This window comes from Anarhichas minor, unplaced genomic scaffold (assembly GCF_050575085.1).
Source record: "Anarhichas minor isolate MPS153535 unplaced genomic scaffold, ASM5057508v1 ptg000024l, whole genome shotgun sequence".
Taxonomy (NCBI): Eukaryota; Metazoa; Chordata; class Actinopteri; order Perciformes; family Anarhichadidae; genus Anarhichas; species Anarhichas minor.
The window spans coordinates 7,008,110-7,034,875 of NW_027466470.1; the positions used below are offsets into that span (position 1 = coordinate 7,008,110).

General features: G+C 42.0%; 2 protein-coding genes and 1 long non-coding RNA gene across 8 annotated transcripts in view; 2 read left to right on the top strand and 1 right to left on the bottom strand.

Annotated features, from left to right (window-relative positions):
- Window positions 1-18,067, top strand: part of lpin2 (lipin 2) — a 23,130-nt gene extending 5,063 nt beyond the window's left edge. For 2 of the 6 annotated variants that reach the window (XM_076097649.1, XM_076097645.1), the window contains exons 2-20: window positions 466-666; window positions 3,989-4,084; window positions 4,657-5,021; window positions 5,110-5,217; window positions 5,305-5,431; window positions 5,532-5,868; window positions 5,956-6,055; window positions 6,189-6,376; window positions 6,838-6,931; window positions 7,021-7,090; window positions 7,183-7,275; window positions 7,382-7,464; window positions 7,854-8,001; window positions 8,426-8,574; window positions 10,539-10,625; window positions 11,372-11,524; window positions 13,230-13,344; window positions 13,988-14,091; window positions 14,888-18,067. In XM_076097649.1, the coding sequence (XP_075953764.1) occupies window positions 475-666; window positions 3,989-4,084; window positions 4,657-5,021; window positions 5,110-5,217; window positions 5,305-5,431; window positions 5,532-5,868; window positions 5,956-6,055; window positions 6,189-6,376; window positions 6,838-6,931; window positions 7,021-7,090; window positions 7,183-7,275; window positions 7,382-7,464; window positions 7,854-8,001; window positions 8,426-8,574; window positions 10,539-10,625; window positions 11,372-11,524; window positions 13,230-13,344; window positions 13,988-14,091; window positions 14,888-15,032 (2,754 nt within the window). In that variant the 5' untranslated portion in view covers window positions 466-474 and the 3' untranslated portion in view covers window positions 15,033-18,067. Of the gene's footprint in view, window positions 1-166; window positions 667-3,988; window positions 4,085-4,656; window positions 5,022-5,109; window positions 5,218-5,304; window positions 5,432-5,531; window positions 5,869-5,955; window positions 6,056-6,188; window positions 6,377-6,837; window positions 6,932-7,020; window positions 7,091-7,182; window positions 7,276-7,381; window positions 7,465-7,853; window positions 8,002-8,425; window positions 8,575-10,538; window positions 10,626-11,371; window positions 11,525-13,229; window positions 13,345-13,452; window positions 14,092-14,887 lie in introns of all 6 variants that reach the window. The other 4 variants (XM_076097647.1, XM_076097648.1, XR_012955999.1 and 1 more) reach the window with 4 other exon arrangements.
- Window positions 18,065-26,766, bottom strand: part of emilin2a (elastin microfibril interfacer 2a) — a 15,746-nt gene continuing 7,044 nt past the window's right edge. Inside the window, 5 exon segments of the mRNA XM_076097650.1 lie at window positions 18,065-18,832; window positions 19,442-19,576; window positions 19,763-19,822; window positions 20,236-20,289; window positions 22,065-22,412. Coding sequence (XP_075953765.1) covers window positions 18,498-18,832; window positions 19,442-19,576; window positions 19,763-19,822; window positions 20,236-20,289; window positions 22,065-22,412 — 932 coding nt within the window. The 3' untranslated portion in view covers window positions 18,065-18,497.
- Window positions 18,872-26,766, top strand: part of LOC142956207 (uncharacterized) — a 12,076-nt gene continuing 4,181 nt past the window's right edge. Inside the window, exons 1-5 of the long non-coding RNA XR_012956000.1 lie at window positions 18,872-19,591; window positions 19,738-19,829; window positions 19,964-20,021; window positions 21,995-22,829; window positions 24,572-25,552. This is a non-coding gene — a long non-coding RNA (uncharacterized LOC142956207). The remainder of the gene's footprint in view (window positions 19,592-19,737; window positions 19,830-19,963; window positions 20,022-21,994; window positions 22,830-24,571; window positions 25,553-26,766) is intronic.

Consider the following 26,766-nt stretch of genomic DNA (forward strand, 5'->3'; position numbering starts at 1 on the left):
AATCTTAGAATCTTTGAGTAAATGTGCAGGGTCAATCCTCGTCCGTCTAATTATAGCCATAGAACTACGGCTCTTTTAGTACTGTATTTGAAAACAGGAAGTCAGCTGCCTCCATTGCAGACGGGCACTGTGAACTCGATGTGAGGTTGTCTCTTCATTGTTTCAGCCCCCCCTCTCTGATGTTGTTCATGTGGGACAGCGGCCAGTGACAGGGTAACGGTGGCACTCTGGCAGTCTGCATACAGGTCAGGAGATAACAGACACCACAGGGCAGAGAGGGATCTGTCCAGAAGAAGATGCTTAAAAGAAGAGACAACAGAAGATAGACTGAGAACGTGCTAAGTCAAGTGGAAAGCTATTCGATTTCACAACTTGTATGAGCCAAAACTGTCTCCTCCTCTGGACTTCCTCATCCTGTATTTTTTCCCTTAACTCAGCTAATATTTTGTACTTTTCCCCATCCAGGCAAACACCATGAACTACGTGGGCCAGCTGGCAGGTCAGGTGCTGGTAACCGTGAAAGAACTGTACAAGGGCATTAATCAGGCCACGTTGTCGGGCTGTATTGATGTGGTGGTGGTCCGCCAGAGGGACGGCACCTACCAGTGCTCACCGTTCCATGTGCGCTTTGGCAAGCTGGGTGTACTGCGCTCCAAGGAGAAAGTGGTAAGTTTGAAAACAGTGTTTTTGTGTTCTCTTACTGACATGTGGAAGTCATGTAATTATTCAAATGCACCATATCAAGACACGTCCAACTTTATGAATAAGGAAATAATTGAGAGGCTGAGTGTATATAAAAGTGTGTGTGCCAACTACAAAATGTTTCGTTCCCCTTTTGAAGAACACTTTAATTAAGCTGTATGAAAATTCAATCTTCAAGATAACTTTATACAGTAACTGTTTATTAATGGCTGTGTCCAAACTAATCCAGATTGCTTAAAGATTTTCTTAAATAGTTAACTTGACTCTTAATTCAGGCTAAATCCACACTAACACATATTTGTTTTTTAAAAGTGTAACTTTTGCATCCACACTACTCCGGTGTTTTCAAACCCCATAATACAGAGACTTCTAAAAACGCTCCTGACCCTGTTGTTTTAAAACTCCGGGATTACGTTTAGTCTGGACGGGTGGAGGTTGAGACTTTTAACAAAGATGATGCAGAGACCCAAGTTGAATTATTTTTTTCTTCAGGTGTTGGTGGTTATTTTGCCTTTTTATGAGTGCTGTGTCTTATCAGTCGTGACGTGTCCTCCCTTGATTCATTGCGCCTCTATCAGGTCACCCTTCTCCATAAGAAAACAAACAAAATCAGCCTTGACTACCAGTGGTACATTCAACATGGAAAACGAATTACAGGAATTGCATTGCTGACCTTGTGATCTATGCTAGTGTCTGTGTCTCCCAATCTATGTATGCTGCAGCTTTGACTGCATTTCAGCAACAGGTCCACCAAGCAAAGAAGCAAAAATCTATCATCTTAATTTTCCTCATTGCTGTTATTCTCCGTAGTATTTTCTTAATTTTTTTTTTTTGCAACTGACTATATGGTAATGGTCATGTGATATGCGTTCTCAGACGTGTTAGTTTTGGACCAAGATTATTTACGATGCTAAAAGCTGTACACTCCAATTGTCCACCACACGAGTGTTTTCACTTTATTAGAGCACTTTACAGGACGGTGTAGGCTTGTGCCTGAATGACGTCTCCCTGAGCGTACGGTCACGTTAGCCTTCCTTTCAACACAATTGGGATGTGCCTACTTTACGTTATATATTTGCGCAAAGTGATCAAAAACTGTAAACGGTCTCTGAGTGATTCTGCAGCGTAATATTGCACTAAACAGGATGATGGCACGCTTTGTTATTGTTATTGGTGACTTAAAAACAACCGTTTGTGTATTCTGGGCCATTTGTCTTTGAGCAAACTAGACTGAATGTAAGTTCTGATTTCTTTGAGATTCATAAGTTTTAGAACGTTTAAATGGAAAAGGATCGATGGTTTGGGTCGTCTCTATGCCTCGCTGAATATAGATTGCCTCATTTCCCAGTCGGGTTACCCATTCGCATGTCGATGGGCTTCTGCAGCAATTAATAGCTTCAATTTATCATCTTTGAACCATTCAGGGAAGTGTTTGGGTCTGTTTGCAGAACATAGATGGAATATTCTGGGCTTTTCTCCAGCCTTGATAGTAGTTGACTTGATATATTTTCCTAGCTCGGAGATAAGATCAATTTAATCATGGTTCAGGAATAACAGTACTTGTTTAGTGCTCAATTCTCACCTGAGAAAAGGACATCTTGGCCTAGTTGATGGGTTGGGAGAGAAAGCTAAGCCTGTTGTTGATGTTGTAAGTAAATGTAGAGCTAAATATCTGCTCAGAGGTCTGTAACCTGCTTTCGTCTCAGTCAACACAACCTTTCTCGTGTGCAAAATTGAGGTTACTTGAGTTTATCGTTTTGAATAACAATTCTGAATATTCCTATTCCGTTAGCGTTTAGTAATGGCTAAAATAAAACGGGAATTATAATCGTGTGTGTTTTCCCACCGCATCGCTATCAATGGTGAACTTGTCCATGACTTCCATTCTTAGAACAGTAAATGGTGCATTCTGACTGGTGGAAAAAAGGCTTATTTACTTGCTTGAGGATCAGAGTGGGAGATGATTTGTGGGGGATTGACGCTTGGATAGGGTTCCTATGGCAACAGCTCTACAACTTGAATGCGTGGGAGGAAACGTGAAGAAGAAGAAGAAGGCCTCAACGTGAAGGGCTGTTGTGTAACAAACAGTTATGCATGTGTCCCTGAGAGCACTTATCAGATCATTTAGTTGTGTGTGTGTTCTCTCATATTTGTTTCTCAAAACTTCAGAGTGAGAATAAAACTGTAGTTTTCAGCCAAATCCTAATACATTTTTGGCTATGGATGGTGTGTCTCTGCCCATAAACTAGTACCTCTGGTTGCCAATGTTTTTTTTCCAAGTATTTTCTGATTCTTAAAACATTTGGAATACTAACAAAATAAGTCGGTTATGCTTAAGTAGTTCTTATTTTTCCTCCGTTCTTCTGGTCAGAAGTTAAGACGAACTTCAAAAGTTACTTCGGGTCGTTCCGTCGGAGAGAAACAACCCAATTATATGCCCTAATTTTCAACATCTGCCGGCAGCCATTGCCTCCAGTAATTCCAGTAATCCAGCATGGTGTTTGTAAATCCACAACCCGGCCAAGTGAATGTAACCGGCTGTGAGAGGTTGAAGAGGACTCTCATTTATTCTGGCTCCTGATGAATTGGTTATTGAAATTCCCAGCCATCACTCACGAACATAAATTGCCCTTAGCAAGCCTGAGGGGTTGAAATTACATCTTGAGGCTGCTGAGAAACCACACCGGCAGTAAAGGAAAAGCTACAACATGACTGTTTGCAATAGAAAGACAGAGGGGGGGATACATGATGTTGGTCTGTTTAGTTGAGAGTTAATATTGATGATTTGGTTTCAGGTTGTCAGACTCAGGCTGGCCACTTGTGAGTCAAATTCTGCCTCCTCTGTAGTCTCTGCCAGACGTGATCTGGTTTTTGCTTTTCTGGTGTCGAGTTTCTGAATAGCCTCATGTCCGCTGGGGGTTTGCCTGCCTGGCAAACATGAATGTCCCCGCTCTATTGGCAGGGTTGACTGAATGCCAGCCCAGAGGACCCATACAGTTATTAGGTTTTGTGTAAAGCCCCGGGAGAAAGATGGGGCTGTAAGTAGCTAAAGTGTGGCCTGACATGTCATTTTGAAAGTATAATAAAACAAAACTCAAATTATTAGCAATTAAAATGGCATAATCAGATGTATATAGATGGATGCATACATACTGATTATAGACATCAGGTATTTTCAGTGTCCCAGTGTATTTTCAGTGTTTTCAATGTATACTGACATTTTCAGTGTCAGTATGATTTTGATTTCCTAAACAAACTTATCATTATATTGCTTTTGCTCTTCCAGATCGACATTGAAGTGAATGGAGAGCCAGTAGAGCTGCACATGAAGCTTGGTGACAACGGAGAGGCCTTTTTTGTCCAGGAGGCGGAGCAGCTTAATGTGAGTACCCGACTAACTACAGATTAATGTGATTACATTGAAATAACAATACTGCTGCGGGTTAATAAAAACACCAACTTTAATTTAGATTTGTTTGTACTGTGTAAAGCACAGCAGCTCAAGTTAAGTGAGATGTTGAATGCACTGCAAATAGTTTTACTATCGTACATCGACGACAGAATCTGTACATGTTTCTGATTTTTTTTTTTTTATTTTATTTTATTTCTTTTTTTTTTTTTTTTGTTGTTGTTGTTGTGGCTTTATTCAATGGAAATGTTTATAGTCCTAAAGATGATCGTATCAGATTCAGCATGGTTCTGTACACACTGCAGGGAAATGTTTGTGTGAGGAAATATTTACTCGACTGCAGTTCCTACATTTGACAAGTGACCCATTGCTCAAGCTTTCTAAACTCTCATTGTGACAACTAAGCAGTGACAACAGCCCTGTTCTCGAGGAATTCAGTCAGGCTAGGAGCAGACGCTATGAATCAGCAATGCTGCTTTGGTTTGCACTTGTTTCTTAAGCCTCAAGTTCCCGCCTTCTCCTGATTCTCTTTGATGCATTAGCAGATTGTCCCCGCCCACCTGGCCACCTCGCCAATCCCCACCGAGAGTCACCTGTTCTGGATGTCCGAGGTTGAGCACAGGGCACTAAAAGATCTGCAGGATGACCCCGCCGACCCAGAGGACCCACCCGAGCCTCCTGCTCCGAGCACCATGGCCACAAAAAAGAAGAAGAAACGGAGGAAGAAGCACAAAGGGGACCCCCGAAGAGAGGAGCTGACCCCGCCAATGTCCGTCACTACTGGTAATGCTATTGCTGCTAACGCACCTGCTGCTACGACTGCTGCTATGTCCAGCTCTGGGCAGAATGAAGAGATCTTTGAGATGGACATGACCTCTGATGAGGAAGCTGCAGCAGCACATGTCTCCAGGTAGGTTCAGGGTCAATGCTCACTGTTGTAGCAGAGATCTGTTTCAATAGGAGTTAGTTATTATATATCTGTTTCACCCTGTTTTTAGGTCACCCTCCGTAGCCACAATGCGGGACATTGATCCCAAATTACCTGCAGCCAGACACAACCTTGATGGATATCCACTGTCGGATGGGGACTGGCTGTCAAATGACAGGTATGTATTGACGAGAACACGGAGCCATCAGCACATAAATGGACTCCATCTTATTGATTGTTTGTATTTGTTCTCCTGTCCCTTTAGTCATGGCTTGTCTCAGGCCTTTTCCCCAAAGAGTGACTCTGAACTGATGGTCAGGCCCTCAGAGAGTTTGCTCAGAGCCGAGTCCCACATGCAGTGGACCTGGGGGGAGTTTCCAGAAACAACCAGGGTAAGCGCCTCTCTCCAGTAATATTGAGAGGCAGATAGTTCTCAGTATATACTCTCCTCTTAGTAACTTTTTTTTTTTCTCCCTGTTATCCAAAATCCAGATCACTAAAAAAGAGAAACCAGAGCTTATAAAGACAGTGACCATCACCCCATCGGAGAGCACCCACTTCCGTGTAATCCTCAGCTCTGAGGCCATGGAGAACGAGCCTGAGATTGAAATGGGAAATGGTGCCTCCTCCTCAGTGTGTACCATCGTCAAGCCTGAGCCACGCACCCCTATGACCACTGTATCACCTGTGATTCCTCTCGAATCGGTCGACACCATAACCTCTGGGAGCCCTCTGACCCCCACAGACCCCCTGGATGTCCTGCCACCCAATGTGGCAACCTCCACCCCTGTCAACAGCCAACAGAGCGACTCCCCCTCTAAGAAGAAAGGTATGTTCGGCGGCCCCCTTTTTCCGTCGTCTCCTGGTTAGCTGCGATTGCACGTTAACCGATGAATGCTTCTGTCGTTGAATGAAGGTGTCCCAAAGCGGAGCCAGCATCAGGGTCCTGAGGATATCTACCTAGATGACCTGAATGTACTTGAACCTGATGTTGCTGCAAGATATTTTCCTAAGAGGTTAGATTATGAAAGAGGCGCCTAATTGTGTCACTGCCTGACCTATTTTTAATTAAAAATGGAAAGCTGAATGTGGTCTATTTTTAAAACCAAACGAAGCATCGTGACGCGTTGTTCTCTTTTGTTGCTTCAGTGAGTCTGAGGCAGCGACGAAGCACTGGATGGACTCTGAGATGCACTCTGGTTCACAGTCTCCACAGTCGGTGGGCAGCGCAGCAGCTGACAGCGGGACAGAGTGTCTTTCTGACTCAGCTAGTGACCTCCCCGACGTCACTCTTTCTCTGTGTGGAGGCCTCACAGAAAACGCTGAGATATCCAAAGGTAACCTAGAATGGCTCTCATAAAAAAATGTAGACGAAAGTGCACTTAGTACTTTTATGCAGGACAGAAAGTTAACCTGAGCCAGGAGAGACGTGCTAAATTCGTTGTGTAGCTACGAAGTTACCTGACTTTATTGGCCACATTAGAAGGCCTCCAATCCACTGTTGGTGGAGGCTCTGGTCCATGTAAAGTCAGGTGTGTGTGTGTAACTGTAACAATGCTTGTGCCCACATTGCCCTTTAAGGCCACACGTGTCGATCTGAATGGGTGTGAATCCCGACGGTACTTTCTCTCTTGTGTCTCATACACTGTCCTGGAAGTGTTTCTTCCTCAGCTGATGAGGCTAATGGATGAAAAGAAAGTTCCCCGATCTCTCTGTGTGGCTTTAAGTACGATGATACGGCTCACCACCACTGATCTGCTGACTTTAATTAATGTTCCACTCCCTTCTGTGTTTGCAGAAAGGTTCATGGAGCATATCATCACCTATCTTGAATTTTCTGAAAATCCAGCAATTATAGATAACCCCAACCTGGTAGTAAAGATAGGAAATAGGTAAGTAAGCCTTTTTTTTTTTTTCACACGTGAAATGAACAAGAGTGTGTGGTGAATATTATCTCTTATCTAATGCCTTTTTTTCTTAGATATTATAACTGGACTCTAGCTGCACCCTTGATTTTAAGTCTACAAGCATTTCAGAAGAATTTACCAAAGGTAACTGATCTTGGTTTTCTGTTCCGTTTGTTGTGATTACATCTGGATCATTGTCAACTTCTAACGAGGTCATTGTTAACTGTTTATCCTAGGCTACAGAGGAGGCCTGGGTGAAGGAGAAAATGCCAAAGAAGTCCGGCCGCTGGTGGTTCTGGCGAAAAAGGGCCGATAGTACAATCAAGCAGGTGTGCACGTTATCATTAGTATTAAAGACACACTGCAAATCTATCTGTTTCTTTAGATTTTATATTTACTTTATATCTTGGGATATTTCCTCTTTTACTCTTCCAGTCAGAGACCAAGCTTGAAACCAAGGAGGAGTGTCATCTGGAGGAGGAAGGACCCTCCATGTCTCAGGAGAAACTGCTTTTGCCGTAAGTGCTATCAAAGTTTATGAATACTCAGTCAAGTCAAGTGAGTTCAGTGACACGTTGAACTCTTGAATGACATTGTAAAAAAAATCCAAAGCTTTATGAATCTCTTGTTTTTATGACGAGCTCAGCATGATCGCATTATATTGTTAGAGATTGAAGTCGACAAAACAACGGTGTTTTTGGCACGGTTAGACAGCTTAAAGGTTAAGTTTCATTTTATGTATTTAATGAGCTTTGAATCCTATAGTTTAGAATTTGCACAAAATAATCAAATGGGGTCGATACATATGCAAGCATAGGTTTGCTAACAGTAACATTAACCTGTATTTTACTTGCAATTTATCTATATACAGTAAAAAGTGACACTGATTCTTGTTGTTTCCCTGTAGTCCTAAAGCAGGAGACTCGTCCAGTGATGAAGATGCCAAGGAAGTGAGCGCTGCATCTTGTCAGGAGAGACTGCAGCCAGTAGATGGTCAGCACCACCCAGGCCAACCCACCTACAGGAAGTCACTACGCCTCTCCTCTGATCAGATAGTAAGTACATTCTTTACACACGTCTTTCCCTTCCTCAGTCACCTAGCCAACTTCTTAAAAGTATTGCAGAGTACTGTCATAGTATTATCAATCTGTACTTTGATTTGATGGTTACATATTCAAATAACATGTAACAAGTAGTTTATTGATTAGATTACAAACTGAAGTGGATAGCACTCTTAGATTTGTGCTTTAATGTTTTTTGCTGTAGATTGGTGCTCCCTCTGCTGGCTAGCTATGGCCTCCATAGTGTTAGTCCCACTTACAGTCTGTAGGGGGCGCTAAAGACCAGCATATGTTCATTCATACTGTGGCAAAAATAAATCCTACTGGAGAGTAATGCCTATGCTGTTGGAACACACATGTCAGTGGATGATATTGCCGGTGCCTCCAGGTGTTTTGATCGTCTTCCTTGTGTTACCAGGCCAGTCTGAAACTGAAGGAAGGACCTAATGATGTGACGTTCAGCATCACCACCCAGTACCAGGGCACATGCCGCTGCGAGGGCACAATCTACCTGTGGAACTGGGACGACAAAGTCATTATCTCTGACATTGATGGCACCATCACCAAGTACGTGACTCGCAGCAACCGTCTCACAACCCCTTTGATCAGTGTGATGGTGCTGAACCTTTTGTGAGGCGTTGATCTACTTTTATCTCACTACATAGCGTGTGATTGTACACATAAATACTACACACGGATTTGTCACAAACCAGCTTTTAGGGAAAGTAAGGAAAACGGATCTACTTTCTTTTAACTATGCTGATTGTGGGCAGTACTGTACGACAGAGTAAATGACTCTAGATTTACTACAGTAGATAAATAACATCATCCGGGGCTCATCGGCTCTCCACCAGTGCATGACATTTAGTTTCCCTTAGGTTGCGTATAATATCAACTGCTTGTGTGTGCTCATTATATACTCTTATAAATAAGTTACCTAATATATATGTATATGTATATGTATATATATATATGTGACGTAATCAACCGGTTACTCATACTGTTCTTGTGACCTTTTTGTAATATATAGTGTGAAATCGTGCAGAAGTACTTGTGTAAGATGTGACGCATGCTCGTCTTTGATCATGACCTGTAAGCGTCCGTATTGCAAGAAAAAAAGTCATTTGTCAATTAGCAAAGCAGCCTCTGTAGAGGTGTCGTGTTATTTTTAGTCTCATGTCTATAAATTGGCCACATACTGTGAAATAATTCTTATTTGGTGACTAGCTATATTTAGAGTATTTTAATTGCTCTACCTCGTCATCAGACAGCTCTTTGCGACGGAGAACTGAAGCTGTTATCTGTGCTTTTATCAAAGGCACCAGACTCGGTTGACAAAAACAGTAATTTTACCGCACAGAACACCGGAGTTGCTGATCTGATGATGCCGTGATCGTTGATGTGTGATTTTAGTTTTAAAGGGTTAGTTCGGCTTTGTCTAAGTGAAATGGAAATGGCTGTATGACAGCAAGATATAGCAGTGAAGATATTCTGATATAGATTATTCGTTAGGCGGTTGAATATGTTTCGCTGCTGCCCCCGTTCACAGCAGTACATTGTTTTGTTTGCTCCAACTCGTGTCTCTCCAAAGTGGGGGCGTGTCGGAAGCATACAACCCCACTACAAAAACTCAAACTCTCCCTTTAAAGTTATTGTAGAACATTGGATGGATTGGATTATTGAAAGAAAAAACTCATTCATCATCTTTCTACTTAATATTTCATTTCCCTTCTTAGACATTTTGTGCAGTTCTCTCTGCAACTTCACAGAGACTAATTCAAGTCCTTCTCAAATAGCAGATATTAACTCCATAATCCATCTTTACTTACGTTAATCTTTTTAATTAGCTCAAAGCCAATCTGGGAACCCATCAGCTATCGGTGTGACGACGGATAAGCCTCTGGGTGCAAGGGGCTATATTTCTAGGGATCCGGTGTAGGCAGCAGATATAGCTCATTTTAAACTAATTTTAAAAAAAAAAGCGAAATCATCGACAGAAAGGTAGCCGCTGGCTTCTGAGATTCCACTTATTTTGCTCTCCACACAGAGAAACCTGAATGTTTCTGATGCTCAAATCTGCTCCCGTTGCCTTCTGATGCTCCATGTGAATGCCGAAGCGGATTATAAAGGTTAGCTTAAGGCTAGCTCCGTCTCTTTAGACGAAAGTCTGCCTGACGCCCTCTCTATGAGTTCCATAGGTGGTCAACATCAAACGGGTCCACTTTGACTGAAGCTTATTATCTCTGTGACCCTTTAGGCCAACCCATGACATGTGATGTTCTTTGAGCAACAGGGTGAAGAGCACACGGACTATAATGAGCTCATTTACATTTTAGTCTGTAAGCATACTGCTATAAGATGTGGTTGAGACAGTTCCTGCCCAATGGGCCCGTAATCCTCATTAGTGGAGAACAGTCATGTTCTCTTTATGATGATCTGGTTGAGTAGTTATGGTGCTGATGCATATATATAGATGGATATATCTGCCTTAATGTCACTAATGTCCATATGCGTTTGTTTTAATATTTTAGGTCGGATGTATTTGGACAGATCCTGCCACAGTTGGGGAAGGACTGGACCCACCAGGGCATTGCCAAGCTCTACCACTCAGTAGCTGAGTAAGTGCACAACACTGATTAATCACAGAGGAAGGCTGAATGGTTGGTCTGTGGTTAGCGCTGTCTGAGTTTGATTCCCAATGGTCTCTCTGTGGGGTTGATATTCTCTCGCAGTGTTTGCGTAGGGTGCTTTGAGGTTGATGACTCAGAAAGTTTGACTAAAAATCAAGACAGTTATAATAGAACACCATGTCTGTGTTCCCATTGTATGTTCCTTTTGTGATTTTCATAATTTTTAAGCGTCTAAGGGTTGATTTCATAGAAGCGATAGCCATAGACTGCCCATCTTTTAAATCAGACTTCTACAGAGAGGAACATATTGGTGTATGACTGTCATACCAGCTACATCGTCACTGAAAACTTCCTGGAATATTATCTGTGGAAAAGACTGGGAACCCTGATGCAGGTTTACTTAATTATTAACAGCTAGGTATCAATGTGAGCGTGACTTGCCTGTATCTATAAGTCACCCTTGTGATTGATTGGCTCCTGCCCAACCCGCCCCCAAGCAAAATCCTGTGAATATTCAAGGTGGAAACTTTCAGGAATGGGGAATTAATGGAAACTGACAGGAAAAAACAGGAATATATGGAAATCCTGAAGGATAAGTGGGTATTGCTAATGGTTGGAATGTATGAAAACTGCATTGTGAAAGCATGTGATCTTATTAAAGTGCTATTCTTACTAATTGCTAACGATGGTGGTGATATTAAACCGTTAATGAGCACCGCTCTCTCCACTGGCAGGAACGGCTACAAGTTCCTGTACTGCTCAGCACGAGCTATCGGCATGGCGGACATGACGAGAGGTTACCTGCAGTGGGTCAATGACGGTGGCACCATTCTACCCCGAGGACCTCTCATGCTGTCTCCCAGCAGCCTCTTCTCTGCCTTCCACAGGTACAAGAACGTGCAATATACGTAGCTTCCAGTTTCAGTGTCATGAAGCCAAATACATCACATACATTGAATCTTCCTTATCACAAGTCATAATTCCAATTTGAAACCATCTCATGTGTCTCCTCTCAAAGTATAATCCTTTTTGTCTGCAAACTTAATTTCATATTTCCATTTTTCCCAACTCCAAATCCTCATTAATAAGCCTTTCGTATGCAGAGGTTGCTGAAGCTACAGAAAACTCAAACTTCGGAGTTTCTAACTCAAAATGTGTTGATTAGTTAGTTGGTATCCTTGCCATCAGCTACTAGAAATATACTCTGCGTTCATCTCCTTACTGTCTCTTAACTATTTCCTGCTTTCCACAGTCGGTTCTGAATTGTGTCTTCACAGACGTGGACAGCTGGCAAGGCAATGCCTTTGATGGGCGATTGACATGTTTATTAATTAGCTCGTTAGACTTATGAGGATGGCAGCTCATGTCCAGGTAGCACTGAGCTGTGATTGGATTATTTTAGGAGACCGTAAAGAATCCAAGCAACTTACTTAAAGTGACGCTGAGACATTATTTTTGTATTCGTTGCACAATTTAGCTGGTAATTGATGCAAACATTATTGACCTTGGTTAACAATATGTAGTACTTGATGCAACAATGATTTGCGATAGCATTTGTTAATTAAACAGCTATTACTCTTCACATACGTTACATCTCCCACCCTCTGGCTTAAATACTGTGTGCACACACAAACAGTATAATAACAATATAAGAAGAAGCTGCACTGCTGTGTTTTCATCTGAATCATATTTCATTTCAATGGGATTCTTCTGTGACCTTTCCTTATACGTCATGCACCCTGTTTACACTTTTAAAATGCGTCTTGAGCCATCGGATCACTTATCTTCTGTAGCGTTAACGCTAATGCGTCCCTGACAAGGACGTAACGGGACAATCCGTCATCAACGCCACAGCTCTCCTTTTGTTTCTCCTTTTTCTGACATCAAAGCATGTAATCTGTCTGCCATGTCAAAAGCCCATGGAGATAGATTACTAGTGCATCAAACACATTGGCGATTTGGTTTGCCTAGAACACGCCACGGAATAGACCTGCTCTGTATTGTCTCGAGTTCTTCTTCTTCTTCTTCTTCTTTTAATTTCTGGTAGACGAGGCACGGAATGTGCATTGCTGCCTCCCTCTGGTTAAAAACGTGCATGTTGTTTGCAAACGAAAAACGATGTTTGTGTTTATTGGCCTATAGAGCGCTGAATTGAGGTCCGCTCACAAGTGGTCACTCAAGATGCAGTCCGATGCCATGTGTGAAGTGACGTACTCAGAGATGATCACCAAACATGCATGTTAATGGCCAGTGTAAACGGGGCCATGGGTAATGTGTCACCAGTCTACAGCATGTGGATTTTTGAGCCATGTCTTTAAGTTGCGGATACTGTATTTGCATTATTTACTTGGCCCTCTTCAATTAATTTGCATGTAACACAGAACTCTTGCATTTGGAGGTCCATGAGGAAAGCTACACTAAACTGACATTTTGATTGGGTTTTTTAGATGCTCCGCATAGTATCTCACATGTATACCTACTGTATTTATCGGGAGAAAGTAACAATAAAGAGAGAAACCTAACAACTGTCATTCAGAAGTGACCTGTGGTAAGGACGTGTGTCGCTCTAACCAAACTGTCTGTTTGCTTCAGGGAGGTCATTGAGAAGAAACCGGAGATCTTCAAGATTGAATGCCTTACAGATATCAAGAACCTGTTCCAGCATAACAAGCAGCCATTCCACGCCGCCTTTGGGAATCGAGCTAATGTGAGTTAATGAGTGTTTGAAGATGTCAGACTCCCAGACATTAAAGCGCTCTCTTTCACATGTCGGGAGAGCTGTGTGTTTTTTTTTGTTTTCCATAACTCGATGCAGACGTGATGTATTGCGAGATCAACATGACACGTTGGCTGTCAATTAGCAGACACAAACGTATGAAATCAGCACTGGGCTGAACCTGAGCTGAGGTCACTGGCGGAGTTCGGTCCCATGTGACACCGTCTGTGGAAAAGAGCTCACGCCGGGCACAGCATCCCATCTTCAGCTGCACAAACACCAAGATGAAGCACTGGGCCGGCCATCAGACCTCTGTCTCCGATGCTCGCCAAAGAAAAACAAACAAAAATTGCAAACACACAGTCTTGCACTTTCCCATCAAAATGTTCCATTTGGAAATATTGCCATTAGGTGGAACACAAACAGGAAATGTGGTTAATGTCATTAAGGCTCTTATGTCACTTTGTACCCAGTGTGTATTATGTATGAGAGCTACTTTATGAAAACTACATGATCTCAGATGGCTTTTATATGCCCAGTGGCTGCGTTTCAGTTTCATACTTTTATCTAAGAAGAAGATTTTCATTTAATGTGTTTTTGAACTAATCATAATTGATTATTCGTCTCCATGCAGGATGTGTTTGCCTACAAGGAGGTGGGAGTTCCAGTGTGTAGGATCTTCACAGTCAACCCCAAGGGAGAGCTGATCCAGGAGCAGACCAAGGGCAACAAGTCCTCGTAAGTACATAAACTGACTGATCTGTGTCCCCAATAGTAATGATTAGACATTAGCACGGAAAGAAAAGGGTTCAGAAAACAAGTGCTCTCATTGTACTAAATACCCACCAAATGGGATATATTATGAGAGGGAAATATAAGCATAAAGCTTCCCTAATGGTTGTTTTAACAGAGTTACAATTACTTTGTGTAAGTGGTTCATCGTAGTGATGAGCCCACAGATATTTATCATGCAACTCTGCATAAACTCAGATTTATGGAGCTTTTTAGTGTCTTTTTAAATCATTGTTTCCTTGTTTCCAGCAACAGAAGGCCTCTGTTTTCAGATTTACTGACTAGTTGGTGACTAGATGTTGAACGTAGTGGAGCATTTAGCAGCTAAAGAGACGGATGCTCGCCTCAGAGGAGAGTGTATATTGGATTAAAATTCATTGTCGGCTTTCCAGGAACATAATGTAAAATGAATGCTAATGTTGCTCAGCATCTGGTTGATGTGTAAATACTGTTTGCTAACGCATACCATACCAACGTTATGATGTAATGTATATCAGCGGTGTGTACAGTTTATTTTTATTTTTATTTTTATTTTATTTTTTTTTACATTTTACGCAATTTACAACTCTTAACCTTCATACGAATTCTGTCATTACTGCATTTCTTTTGTTTTTCTTTGATTGCTAACGAGCTAGAAATACCTGTTAATATCATTGTTTAAGTCTTTATGAATATTTCTCTTCTCTCTCTGTCTGTCCCTACCTTTCTGCCTCTTTTTCTAACCTCGTCTGTTTCTCCACAGGTACTGCCGGCTCAGTGAGCTGGTGGAGCACGTGTTCCCTCTGTTGAGTAAAGAGCAGAACGAGGCCTTTGTCCTGCCGGAGTACAGCTCCTTCTGTTACTGGAGACAGCCCATACCAGACGTCGACCCCGAGGAGCTGGTCTAATCCAGCACGTATGGATACCCAGGTGCTCGTATACATGCAGCTGGACTGTGCACTTGAATGCGTCTCCAGGAAACTCGTGGACTGAAACCCAAACTTTGCTATATAGTACTTAAACATGCTCGCACAGTAAGAGGGTTATGACCATAGACGCAAACCGTAATTGCCCATTATCAAGATGAGTGGAAGTTATCTCCAGAACAGTAAATCCTGATGAATAATCCCAAGAGACTAATCACCGACTAAATGATCATCTTCCCTCATGCCTGTGAAGGCAACCCAACGAGCACGATGTCGTGCCCATCAAAGCACAGGGATAAAGATCTGTGACTTCTAGCAAACGGGCTGGTCTGCATTTGCCATCAGGGACGTGACTGAAGCCCCATGCGAGGTATTGGCCCTTAGCACCAGAGTCTGAGCTCAAGGAAAATATTTTTTTTTTATTTTTTTTTTTATCACATTTCCTGAGTGCCATGAAGTAGTGAAATGACACCTTCAAAGCTTAAAAAAAAAAAAAAAAAAAAAAAAGACACAGGGTAGGCAATCAACACTGGCCACGAGTCCTATGCCGGTAATATCAAGCTGTGGCTTGATCCAGTCCTGTTCTCAAACATTAAGTACCATGAACCATACTCGGCAGGTTTAAGGAAGCTACTACGACTGTGGGTTGGCTGACTGGTCATTAGTGCACTGTTGCTGGAAAAGATTCCGGATCGCCAGAGAGAGCTTACAAAGGTGTTATACCGAATGTGTCATGTTGGTATTAATCAAGGTCATACCAGGGATTGCCAGCAAGTATGTGAAGATGCACATTTAGATGCGACTTGAAAACAAAATGAAGGCGCTTCGTGGTGTGTCGTCTCGCTGTTATTTTAAAGTGATTCTTCTGTTATACGAGCTCTGTCGAATCAACTGTTTTGTTAACAATGCATTCATTATTTATGATACTTGGTATGTTTAAGTTATTGATTTCTATCGTGATGCCTTTGCTTGTCTGAAAAAAAGTAATTTATCATCAATGTGATGTGGAAATACTTACAATTGGTATTTTGTATGGGTGGTCATACGTTAACATGCACTTAACAGTAACTGGTAGGCCTTGTATGATTTATTATTTTTATTTTTTTTTTCAGATCTGTATCCCATTTTCACAACGATCTGTATTCCTTGTTTTACAGTGAAACTTTCAACATGCAAGGTACATACACATTCCTCAGCCAACCTCAGAATCAACTGATTTAGTATTAAAATGTGTGTAGATGTAAAAGGTAACGCTCGAGTTGGAGCAGTGAGCCGATCAAAAGAGAGGGGGCTTAAAATGAAGGATTTTTTTTTTTTTTTTTCGTTAGCGAGGTCCTCTGCAGGATGTGTGTGTGTGTGTGTGTGTGTGCGCATACCTAATCACAGAGTGCTGCTGCTGCTGTTGGGGTGACATGATTCATTTGACTTTTGCTTATGTTCCCTCGGTGGCTTTGCCAAGACTTCTCCAACACACTTTGTCTAAGCTGCACCCACAGGTGCAACCCGGAACACTTCTCACCCACATGCACTTCACTGAAGGTCTCCATAGACGGTAGACCAGAGTATGCAATCAATGCAGGGTGGAAGAGTTCTAGTTCTTTGTGAGTGACCTTCTGACACCACAATGCAGCTATTCTGAAATATGTCAATAAAAACAATTATTAAAAGGGGATGTGAGAGTGTGTGTGTGTGTGTGTGTGTGTGAGAAAGGGGAAAGACTGATCCCGGGCCTCTGGTGAGGAGCCAGAGGAAGAGCCATTGTGTCTTGTTTGGAGATGAACAGGAAATACTTGAGGAAGCTTTTTGAAAGCGCTTCACTGGCATTATGTGTGTTGTGTCGTAGAAAACTCGTGGGCCGTTCCACTGACATGGATCATACCTCCAGCACAAGTGTAACATGATAGTGTGTGTGCTATTGAGGACAAGAGTCGGACGGAGACTTGATTGAATTGAATTGAGACTTGACGAAAAACCATTAAATACAAAAAAAAGCACAATTTACGATCGTGGCTTCGTCCAGATTGTCACTATTATCGTCATTATTTCGCTGAAGTGTTTCCCGCTTTCACTCTGTAGCTCAGTTTTTGTGTTGATTTAAGATGCCTGTTTTGTGTTCGATTTAATTTGCTTGTGCTCTACAACGTTTGGTGAAGTCAAATAGAAATCTATCTTTATGATTAACAAAATGAATTCCATTCTTTCTATGAAAGTAAAGCATCTCGTGTGGAAGAATCACACTTCATCCTCTATGATCGTGGGATACGTGGTATATGTAAATATATAATATTGTTTGTTCTCGCTCAACTGCTGTGGAAAATGATCCTGTGTGTGTGCTGATCATCACATTCTTCTGTCGTCGATGCCTTATCGTTTTATTCTGATCGTTTGTTCCATTCTGTTTGGAGGTAATGCTTGCTATTTGATTGTCTGACCGGCAGAAATACCTTAACTGTATGCTGTTAGATTTGTATAGAGATGTGGTTTAATAATAAAGTGTTTAAAGAACAAAATAAGTTGTAAGAAGAAAAGAAAAATGCAGGCCTAATGAAGCTAACAAAGTGTGGCTTGTGGTCATATTTGTATCGATTAAAGTTTCTAACGGAATACATTTGTGTGCTTTTCTCTGTCTCCACTCTGAGTTAAGAAGTTCAACAGTAACCACAGGCTAGAGAAGTATCAATACAGTTAAAATACCTCAGGTAATTCCGCATTTGTTTTATTGAATCCCGTAACCAGATAACAGCCCACTGAGTTACTGTTAAACTGTGACTGTAAATCAGCAGTTCTCTCCTTTAAAGATTAAGGCTGAACTGAAGGCTAAATACTCTGCTGCTGGTTCCTAGTTTGCTGCTCGAGTATGTTAAGTCTCGGGAGTCAAGTGAGGGGGAATTTATTTTTTTCATCCACACCCACTTTATGTGATGTATGTTTGGTTTTTTTGCCTTCTTCCTCAGTGCAGTTTCTGAAGCCAGCTGAGTCTGTAATATTAATAAAAGCAAGTGGTGTTGCAAAACCTCTTCATGTGTATTTATTAATCATTCTCTCCTTCCACAGTGTGGGTTACAGAGTAAGATGGAGTGAGCGTACGCTTTGATTTATCATGGTTTATGGATGGTGATATCACATTCTTGCCTACTGAGTCTCTGAGATGGCTTTGTTAAAATAACATTTTATGAATTTTTATGTTAATTTACAAACACTTATTTACACAAGACATTCACAATAGGTACAAAAAAGGCATCTTGATAATCAAATATATTTGAAACAAATCCTGCTTCTTGTATTCAGGTATATATGGCAATGTAATGACTTTAGCTGAATTTATAAGTGAGGATCTTCACACACCGGCACTGTGTGGCAAAGAAGCGGCATCACAGTGAAACCTATGCTTTCTCCAACATCTCCAGTCCAACTGTCTGGGAACAAACTAGTCCAGCTGAGCTCCAGCTATCTCTTGTCCTGTGGTGCGTACAGGAAGATGGCGCTGTAGGTGGACAGGATCTCCCTGGCTCTGGTGGTGGCCAGCTGGCCTCCGGTCCTCACCAGGCCCACGCGGTCTCCTTTCCTCAGGGGCAGGATCAGACTGAAGGACACCGAGCCTCCGCAGCCACAGTTGCCGCCGGCTGAGCCCCCGTGTTGACCGGCCGCAGGCCCCGCCGAGCTCTGCAGCCTGTGGACGCTGCGGTTGGACACGGACAGGACGGCCTCCACGCGGTCACCCTGCTTTGCGGTCAGCAGTCCAGAAATCAGGTATCGGCCATCCAGAGGTGCGGTGAGGATCCCTGAGGAGATGAGAAAGGGAAGGAGTGGGTGAGATCAATGACTAGAATGTAATGTTACTCCTACCGTGGGTCCTGTTGTCATAGCCTAATAGCTGGATTAGTTTTGAAGCCTTGAGAACAAGTTATGTTTAAAGTCTTTCTTAAAACAATAGTTCTTGTATTGTGAAATAATTCCCTCTGTTCCCTTCCACCAAAACCTAATGGCCTTCCAACGGAAAAGACAAAATCCAGTCCTCATTCTGAACAAAAATGAATTTAAAAGTTTGTTTAGTTTGCGGTACCACAAAATAAATATGGATTGGTTCAAGCCCTCAGGTTTTTTTTTTTTTTTTTTCAACCCACCTGTGCATTTTCTTATGCTACTGTGTATCTTGTCTCTTTTGTTTTGTTATATGCACAAAATAAAGAAGAAAAACTTTAGCAAAGGAGATAAATTGAACTCGAGCTGTCACACAGATGTGAAGGGCAGAGCCCCGACCAAAAACTAAAGAAACCACAAAAGACTCGAAGAAACCAACTGGTGTTACTATGCAACTTGACTATGTCAATGTCCATGTACAGTGTCGTAGTGACACTGCAACAGATATTAAATCTGCCGCTGTTGTGTACCTGTGTGGGGATTGTAGTGTCCTCCGTCGTTGACCAGAACTCTGTTGAAGCGGATGAAGCCAAAGTCTGCAGAGAGCGGCTGCTGCGTGAGGCCGGCAGAGAAGGAGAAGGGATCTCCGCCGATGTCGGCAGGAGCTGGAACGATAACGTGTAAGTCGATCAGCACCTCATTTCAAAGACAAACTACATTTCTCACTTTATATACAGTAACTGAAAGAAATGCATAACTTGACGCCTTCACAAAATCCTTATATTTAAGCTAACGATTTGTATTTTTTTTTCTTTATTCTATGCAGTTACTAGAATTGAGCTGATTTTTACCTGGTGGTTCAGCTGGAGCGTGATGCGTCGGGTTCCAGGGCGTCTTCACTGCTACGGGAACTACAAGGTACAAATATAGAAAGTGTTGATTGTGTATTTATGCGTACAGTCACGGCTGTGAGCTCAAGGGTTTCTAATATGTTAAAAATCAATATACAGAATCAACTTTTAGCCACTGACTATAGCCATTATCTACTTCAGGAATTGTCTCCAACGTCACCAAATGTAACACCATGCAGCCCGGGTTAAAAACTTTCTGGTGAGTGCCTTCAGATGAGCTAAAATCCTTCCATCGTCCGCCCACATCTCCTTAAACTAAACGCATCCAGTTCCCACTCCCTCACACTCTCAGGCTACAAATTATTCACAGCTTTTCCAGTTTTTGGGGTTGTTGTTTTTTTTGCACTGATGTAGTTGAATGGCAAAGCCTGCAGATGCATGCGTAGTAACTGAATAATGAACTGCTACAATACCTTGCCGGCTGGGTGATTGAGGCTTGAAAGACACAGGCTGCAGAGGAGGATAGCCTGCAAAAGGAACGGATGACAAACGCATCATGTTTTATCATCATCTGAAGAGAGAAGTTAGTGCCAGAGGCAGTTGTTTGGTTTTCCATCTGCACAGTGCGGGGTGGTTTCCCAGAGGAAGGTATGAATTAAAACAAAACGGGAGTTGTAATCTGCATTATTTTGGTTTTACAAGTGGCTTTTTGAATGAGTATGATGTTGTTTTAGCTGTTACAGCACAATGGGATCTATAAGTAGACTCAAGCGTTTACAGTTTCCTTGAAATGGATCTAAACCTGCAGATATTTGTGCTGTTTTATTTCCGAATGAGACCAACAATCATAATAACAGATATCCAACCATCCAATCACAAGGATTCTCAGCCCTGTAATGATGATGTGAAAACATGCCCTTCAATGGTGCAGAGTAATTCAGAACTTTTACGACTCTATATTAAAGCCTGAAGATTTGCATGAATTCTGAATGCACAGTTTGATTCACAGGTTAAGAATCTCGACCAACATGGATTTATAGGACATATTTTAAAGCTGTTCTCTATTATTTTACTGCCAAAACAAAGCCGATGATATTTTCCCTACTCATCCTATATATGCAGTCATAGTAATTCAATCCAGAACTGGCTCTGTGACTATCTGTTGTCTCTTCTGTCCAATTTGAGTTGGCCCCAGTTTGAAGCCTTTTAAGTACAGCATTCCTTTGTGTTGATGACAAAAGAAAACATGGATAATTAAACCTATGTTATGAGTTCCATGTGTGAAACCAAATTTTTTTGTCAATGCTGATGTGGTTTGGATGAGTGAATCTGATGTGACTGGGATTTGACAGCACTGTTGAAAAGAGGAACATACATTTATTGTGTCACACATGTGGTAACGCTGGCTCAGTCTCGCTCTCCATGGTGCCAGAATTATGACACGGTGTCATGAAATCTTCTTCTCGTCTCAGCAGGGATGACAGTTTCAGCGTTCGTACATACGCTTTAGATTTCAGCCCGGGGGAACGGAGAGCATGAGGCTGCACGTGGGCAGATTTTACTCACAAACAAACTTTAATGTGGTTTATTGAACAAGATGTCATTATTAATAGTTAATAGTGTCATTTATTTATTTTGTTATTTCCTGTACTTCTCTGGCACGAGTCGGTTAGTTGTTCCAAAGTGCAGGACTAAAACCTTTGGTGAAACCGATTTTAGCTGTTATGCTCCGATCATCTGGAACAGTCTGCCCGAGTATCTGAGAGCTGCTAGAAGTGTTATTAAACGTAAACTTAAAACCTATTCAGCCGGGCCTTTATATATTTATAGATATTTAAACTATTTAATTCACTTATTTGATTGTATATAAGTTGTAAAATGTTATTCTATTTTATTGTTATTTTATTCATCTGCTTTTTATTTCACGCTCCTTTACTGCTAGGTTTTAATAGTCGTTAATTATATTTTATTACACTTTATCATTTTAATGTCTCGTGTGCAGTGGTTTCAAATTGTTAAATTTCACTCGTAATTTTTCCAAACTTTCATTTGGCATGCCAGTTATCTGTGAAGCACTTTGAACTGCAGTAATCTGTATTAAAGGTGCGATACAAATAAAGATTGATTAAACTTGTACATACCAAGAAGTACCTATATTATGTATTTCATTTTTATTTGTGGCTAAAATGACCAAATCAGGTTTTGAGCCATAAATCCGTTGTGTTCACACAGATTTACTGAATTAAATCGTCCAGATTAGAGCTGCAGTGTGACGGAGATCATCACCGTTGGCACTTCTCACCTGGTGCGCCAGCAAATCCTTTGACAGGCATGCTGGACGAGTCCTCAGACCCTCTCCGCACGGTCACCCTGCGGCTGTACCCTGGAGGTCCGGCCTCGCCCGTCTCCACCACCGGCCTCATGGGAACCAGCGGGAGAGTGGCGTGGCCCGGTTGCCGGGGGCTGGGCGGCTGGCTTGGCGAACTGATCTTGATCGTGTGCATGTTGGGCTGCAGTGGCTGGCTGGGATTGTGCGGCTGCCTGGGGCTGGATGGCAGCGGTGGGATGATGAAAGGGATGTGGATTTGTTGGATTCTGGTTCTGGTGGAATCTGGCGAGGAAGCGGGCCTCTCTGGTCTTAAGGTCATTCCTTAGAAAGAAAAAAAGACAGTGGGAAGATTGTAAATAAATCAAATTACAGTTCACTTTCTGACCATATGATAGGCGTTACCATCTGGTCACGACAACTGAAAGTGATGTAAAATGTTCTCTGCAAAGGCACAAGCCTCCAATGAACATTTTTGTTTATAAGTCCCACTTCCTCTCTAAGATTCAGACCACATCCCTCCCTTCTCCTGTGAATTCTCTTTTAACAACTTGAATTTTGATGACAGGCCAAATTAGACCTGGCTTTCAGTGGCCCTCTGAGCTTTTTTGTTTTCAACCGGTACCATTATTACCCTTCATAAAAGCAGAACAGGCGGTCGCAACGAGAACCATCTGAACGGAAACTAGTCGACTGCTTGCCAGACCCCCTGAGGGCGCAGACATCAGCTGGGCCTCTGAGGTGGGCATATTGATGTTGTGAGAGTGTCCTGAGGACAAATAACAAAAAATAATTACAGTATACCTACTTTGTGTCAGCTCCGTCTCACAGCCAGGTGTCAGACTGATTGTGTCAAGCTGCATTTAAGATTCACTGAAGAGGTTTTACGTTTAAGGATAAAGCATATTTCTGCATTAAAGAACGTTCCTGAGCATTTTTTTACTGACATTTCCGCATCACCTTATATTCTCTTGAATAGGTAAACCAGCCATTTCCAAGAGATATACGTGTGATAAATCACAACTTCATGTTATGCATGTATTATTGAAGCACGAACAGCTGATCACCGATTAGCTGGTTCAAGTCCCTCTTCCAAAATTGTCTTTAATGAGCTGGGAAATACATTTAACCACTTTGTTGGCCCTTCAAGGAGAATGTCTCATGTATTTCAGTGAGAAATACTTAATGTAAACACAACAGTGTTATATTACAAGAGAACTTTCAACCATACCCCATCAGCAGTTAAAGAGCAGCTCTGGAGAAAAGTTGTGAACCTTAAAGGGAACGTTCACGCTAAAATTAAAATAACATATTTTTCTATTTACCTGTCGTGCTATTTATCAAACTAGATTGTTTTGGTGTGAGTTGCCTAGTTTTTGGAAATATCGGGGTCTGCCTTCTCTCCAGTATAATGGGACTGTATGGCACTCGTCTTGCGGTGCTCAAAGTGCCAAAAAGAATACATTTGAAAAACTCAACAGCAATGACTCTTTCCAGAGATCATGACCCGGTTACTCAAGATAATCCACAGACCTTGTTGTGAGCAGTTTCATGTAGAGAACTGTGGATGAAAGTAAATAGCTCCTATTTTTTTGGGTGCTTTGAGCAGCTAAGCTGAGTTCCCTTATCTTAGAGAGAAGGCAGACATCTCTGAAGGATTCTCACGCCAAAACAATCAAGACTGATAAATCATGAATGAACATTCACGTTCAAACCCCACGGGGTACCATTAAATGACTTTTCAGCTTGAGCGATGAATCAACTGAAGTCAACTGTACATCCAGTCTTGTACTGAGGAAAAGCGATCAATCCAAGTACCTGAGAGCAACAGTATTACATTAAAGTCTGCCTGTTGCTCCGGATTATGAAATCCACTCTGTTCTTATTAAATAAAACATCAGCAACCATCGAAACTCCTCCTCCTTACTGCATGTGATACCACAAGCTACTCAGAAACCACATGTATAATCAAAAACAAATTAAACCCAGCAATCATGTTGTACTGAGATAATCACAAATCACTTCCTCATTTCCTTCCCGTGCCTCCTTCAGGACGTTTGTTGGCTGAGTGCATATTTCCCATGAGCTCTCAGCCAGTGTCTCACTAAGGGGGCAGCCACAAAGTCGAACAAAAAAACACACACACACAGACTGGCGCACACATACACACACACCAGTGCTGGTGCAACCAAGAAGAGCGTCACCAAAAACAGATGTTATTACTCACAAGCAGATTGAGACACCCTCAAGGGGAGGGAAGCTGCAGTCCACAGATTCGGGTGATAGTGCGTGAGTGTTCAAAAGTGTCTGAAAGCGTCGAGCCATATTGCAGCAGACAAGCTGATCATGCGATGGAAAATGGTGTCAAGGGGCACAGTGCAGGGAGTGGCGGTTACGCACACAATAACGCATCGCTCACACTCTGACCATACATTTTTCTTTTCTTGCTATGCACATCGACACAATTTCATCCTCCACCCCAGGGAGGTTCAAATTGTGCACTGCATGGCAGACCTTCGGGGACTCCCATCGTGTATCTGGGTCCATTCTCCTCTGAAGACTTCCAGATGGGCTCATCGGTCAGAGATGGAAACACCTCACGTCGGGGCTTCAGAGGTCTCTCTGGGGAAGCTGTTGCAGTCAAAGCACACTAAATATATACTGTGTGTGTGTGTTTGTGGTGTCGAGTTCAATTTTTCATTATTTTCCAAGCGGACACCCTTTGACTTCGAAAAGCCTTTGATATCTTGTTTTCCTTCATCACGGTAGACAGTTAATCTCACTGCCTGTCTCTCCTGTATAAAGTCAGAATGATCAATTGCAAAGCATTGATCCATGAAATCAAAGCCTTCAATTTATCCCTGCTTTAATACAACTGCTTTTTTTTCTTTTCTTTTCTGAAGGCCTCATCTGTCAATAGAAACACCCAAAGGACAGGGTGGAGGGAGAGGAGGAAAATAAGTCCTCTGGCATTCTTGGAAGGACAAAAAAAAAAAAAAGAAACTGGACAGAAGGAGAGAGCGATGAGTGAGAAAAGGGAGAGTAGTTCAGAGATAAGAGAGGGAGAGAGAAACAGGGTAGTGATTTGAGCTAGACTGGGATCACCTCCAAAAAAAGGAGGAAAAAAGTTCTTGAGAATCAAATGAGAAAAATTCAGAACAAGACAGTTGATTAGTCACCGTCTGAATGAGGAACAGGAAGCTCAGGCTCTTTGAAAACAGAAGCATTTCCTAATAACCTATATCAAACAGTCTGCTTTATCACATGTAATTTCACAATCACTTTGATACCTCTGTGTTATACAGAGTCACTGCTGCTTAACCGCGACTCCCTCTCGGAAAGCAAACGGCCAGAAACGAACACTGACGAGCTGTAGCAGCAGACCCTTCGCTGCTGCTGTGGGCAGAGCAGTGCCAACATTTTGCAACTGAAGTCACGCAAATTCCATTCAGCAGTCACATTGAGTAAGGGCAAAGCTATTCCAGTTAATCTTTCAGTTCTGTTATTACAACACCTCATCTGTTCGCAGCCTCCTCTGGGTCTTCATATGACTGAGGAAACATTTCAGTAGGCTCTCCACCACCACCACACCCGCAGAGCTGGGATTTTTCATAGAAATGTTTTATCTCCATTTAAACTATTTATCTCCTTCCCGTACTTGAGGAAAACGTAAAATCCTCATGCTACCTCAGCCACACAGTCCCACTCCCTCTCTCGGGGGATACAGGCTATGAAGCACAAAGAGAGAGAATATCATGTTATTTGCCTTTAAAGGAATAGATCAACATTTTTGGGGAAGACGTTTATTCACTTTCTTGCCGAGAGTTGGAAGAGAAGAATAAACATTTCTCATGTCTGTACAGTAAATATGAAGCTATACCACCAGCGATACGCTAACTTAGCTTAGCACAACGACTGTAAAAATGAAACGGCTCGCCTGCCTGTGTCCAAAGTAGCCAAATCTGCCTACCAGTATCTTGTTTATTCAATCCATACAAAAACATTGTTGCTGGCTGCCTGAAAAAAAACATAATTAGTGAGCTTTAGAGGTGCTGGTAGGAGGATTTTGTTTCCTTTAGACAGAGCCAGGCTAGCTAGTTTCCAGCCTTTATGCTAAGCTAAGTTAGCCAGCTCCTGGCAGTAGCTTTACATGTAGCAAACAGAAATGTGAGTTGTATCGATCTTCTCAACTAACTATTTGCAAGAAAATTAATATGCGTATTTCCCAGGCGGCAACCTCCAGAGTTGAAAAGTGAAGCCAAAGCAAAAGCGCCTTAAACTTGCATTATTTTAACAGCCATTAGGGTTCCTGATGCTCCCCTTGTTGCAAAAATCAGTCAGACTGTGTCTATGAGAAAATTACACTACTTCTCACTTGATTTATTACCTCAGTAAACATTATACACACGAGTTCATGGTCTCAATCGCTAGTTTCAAGTCTTCTTCAATACACCATGATGTTCATTTCGTAAATTATAGTTGCATTTAGAGCAACATAGACAATAAAGCACGGTATGCTTTAGGGCGTTACTGTCTTGTGATTGATTGACAGGTCGCTGCCATGGAGTTTTCCGGTCTGGGAGTTATCCGTGTTTTCGTCTTACAACTGTTACCCTTTCACAGTGTGTTTTTAGTTTATGAAAGTTAATTGTAACATTTTGGTCACCTGAAAATGTCT